The sequence below is a fragment of the Piliocolobus tephrosceles genome, chromosome 21 (genome assembly GCF_002776525.5).
Source record: "Piliocolobus tephrosceles isolate RC106 chromosome 21, ASM277652v3, whole genome shotgun sequence".
NCBI classification, from domain to species: Eukaryota; Metazoa; Chordata; class Mammalia; order Primates; family Cercopithecidae; genus Piliocolobus; species Piliocolobus tephrosceles.
The window spans coordinates 46,363,391-46,365,110 of NC_045454.1; the positions used below are offsets into that span (position 1 = coordinate 46,363,391).

The following is a 1,720-nucleotide window of genomic DNA, read 5'->3' on the forward strand; positions in this document are numbered from 1 at the left end:
TCTCCTGCCTCAGCCTCCCGAGTAGCTGGAACTACAGGCGCCCGCCACTTCGCCCGGCTAGTTTTTTGTATTTTTTTAGTAGAGATGGAGTTTCACCGTGTTGGCCAGGATGGTCTCGATCTCCTGACCTCGTGATCCGCCCGTCTCGGCCTCCCAAAGTGCTGGGATTACAGGCTTGAGCCACCGCGCCCGGCCAATTTACAATTTTTAAATGTCAGCCAGGTCAGGTTGGCAGAACAGTATGTGCAGGATCAAAGAGGCCACATCCTGACTTGTGAACCGAGGCTCAAAAGCCAGCAACAGGCACCTTTTGGCGGTTTCAAGCCACTTCTGGAACTCTGACGCTCTGCACCCTTTCCCAGAAAGAGAACATCCCTGACCCGGGATTCTGGTCCCCTGAGTCACCCGCGCGCCCTGACGAGCGCCCCTGGCACCTAGGAAAGCCCCTGCTCACCAGGGCTGTTGATGTACATGTGGATGGGCTTCTTGTTGCTCTCGGACTGCAGGAAGAGGAGCTGTGCGATAACAAGGCTGGCAACGCTGTCATCGATCTGCAGGTGGAGAGGGCACGGGTGTTCCCAGATTCGGGGCGGGGAGACAGTTTTAAGGCTGCTGGGGATGGGTCAGAGAACCAGGGAGGGGGACCAGGGCCCAAATATAAGGGGTGGGGAAGAATTTAGGACCCAGAGGCGGATGGGGAGAGAGTAGTGGCTAGGACCCAGGGCGGGCTCAGGACACAGGAAAGGAAAGGGTCAGAACGGCTGGGGAGAGCCTTGCGCGTAGGAATGAGGAGAGCGGTGCCAGGTGTCAGGAAGGCAGTGGGAGCTCAAGAGGCGAGGAGCAGAGGGGAAGGGGTAAGGAGCGGGTGGGGAGACCGGGAGCCAGGAGGGGAGTCAGAAGGAGAGGGAAGGGGGTTGGAAGGGGAGCGGAGCCTGGGGAAAGTAAGTCTGGGGCCAGGGAGGGAGGGGCGCAGGGGGTCTGGGCAGGCGCTTGGGAGAGTCCTGGGGAGGGTCCCGGCGCGCTCACCGGGCCCATGACGCACACGATGCGCTCCCGCAGCAGCCGCGAGTAGATGTCATAGGCGCGCTCGCCGCGACCCTGGGGGTAGAAAGATGTAGGTGAGGGGTCACGGGCAGCCCCCCCGATCCCCACCCAGCCCGGAGCCCCCGGGCCGTGTCCCCGCCCGGCCGCCGTACCGTCTGCTCCACCACGATGGGAATGAGCGGGAGAGCCCGGGCCGCCGTCGCGTGCAGGCTCCGCTGCAGGGCCAGGCCGTTTTGGGGTGTCCGCTGCGGCGGCCGCTGCGCTGGAAAGTGAGCGGCGAGGCGAGGCCCCAGCGCGGGGTACCTGCATGCCGCCACCCGGGCCCCCCCCACTAATATTGCGGGCCACATCCCTCCAGAAGTCCCGGTCGGCTTCCGTCTGATGTCGGAACTACAACTTCCGGCGTGCTTTGCGCCTAGGAGCACGCTCGCTAGACCGCCCACTTCCGGGAGTGTGGGCGGGCGCCGTTAAGGGTGGGGCGGGGCTAGGGTCGGAACCTGAAAGGGAAGAGCCAGTGAAGTAAATACAGTGGGCGGGGCTGGAGAAGCTTTAGAATCCAGAGTTCGAGACCACTTACCGACCAATTCGTCTTCGTTTTCTTTTTTTTCTTTTTTTTTTTTTTTCTGAGGCGGTGTCTCGCTCTGTCGCTTAGGCTGGAGTGCAGTGGCCGGATCTC

The 1,720-nt window shown here is 62.2% G+C and overlaps 1 protein-coding gene across 1 annotated transcript in view; it reads right to left on the minus strand.

Annotated features, from left to right (window-relative positions):
• CLPP (caseinolytic mitochondrial matrix peptidase proteolytic subunit) overlaps window positions 1–1,511 on the minus strand; it is a 9,175-nt gene extending 7,664 nt beyond the window's left edge. The window contains exons 1-3 of the mRNA XM_026455529.1: window positions 1,197–1,511; window positions 1,027–1,098; window positions 455–551 (exon numbers count right to left, since the gene is read on the minus strand). Coding sequence (XP_026311314.1) covers window positions 455–551; window positions 1,027–1,098; window positions 1,197–1,394 — 367 coding nt within the window. The 5' untranslated portion in view covers window positions 1,395–1,511. The remainder of the gene's footprint in view (window positions 1–454; window positions 552–1,026; window positions 1,099–1,196) is intronic.
• Between the last annotated feature and the right edge of the window lie 209 nt (window positions 1,512–1,720).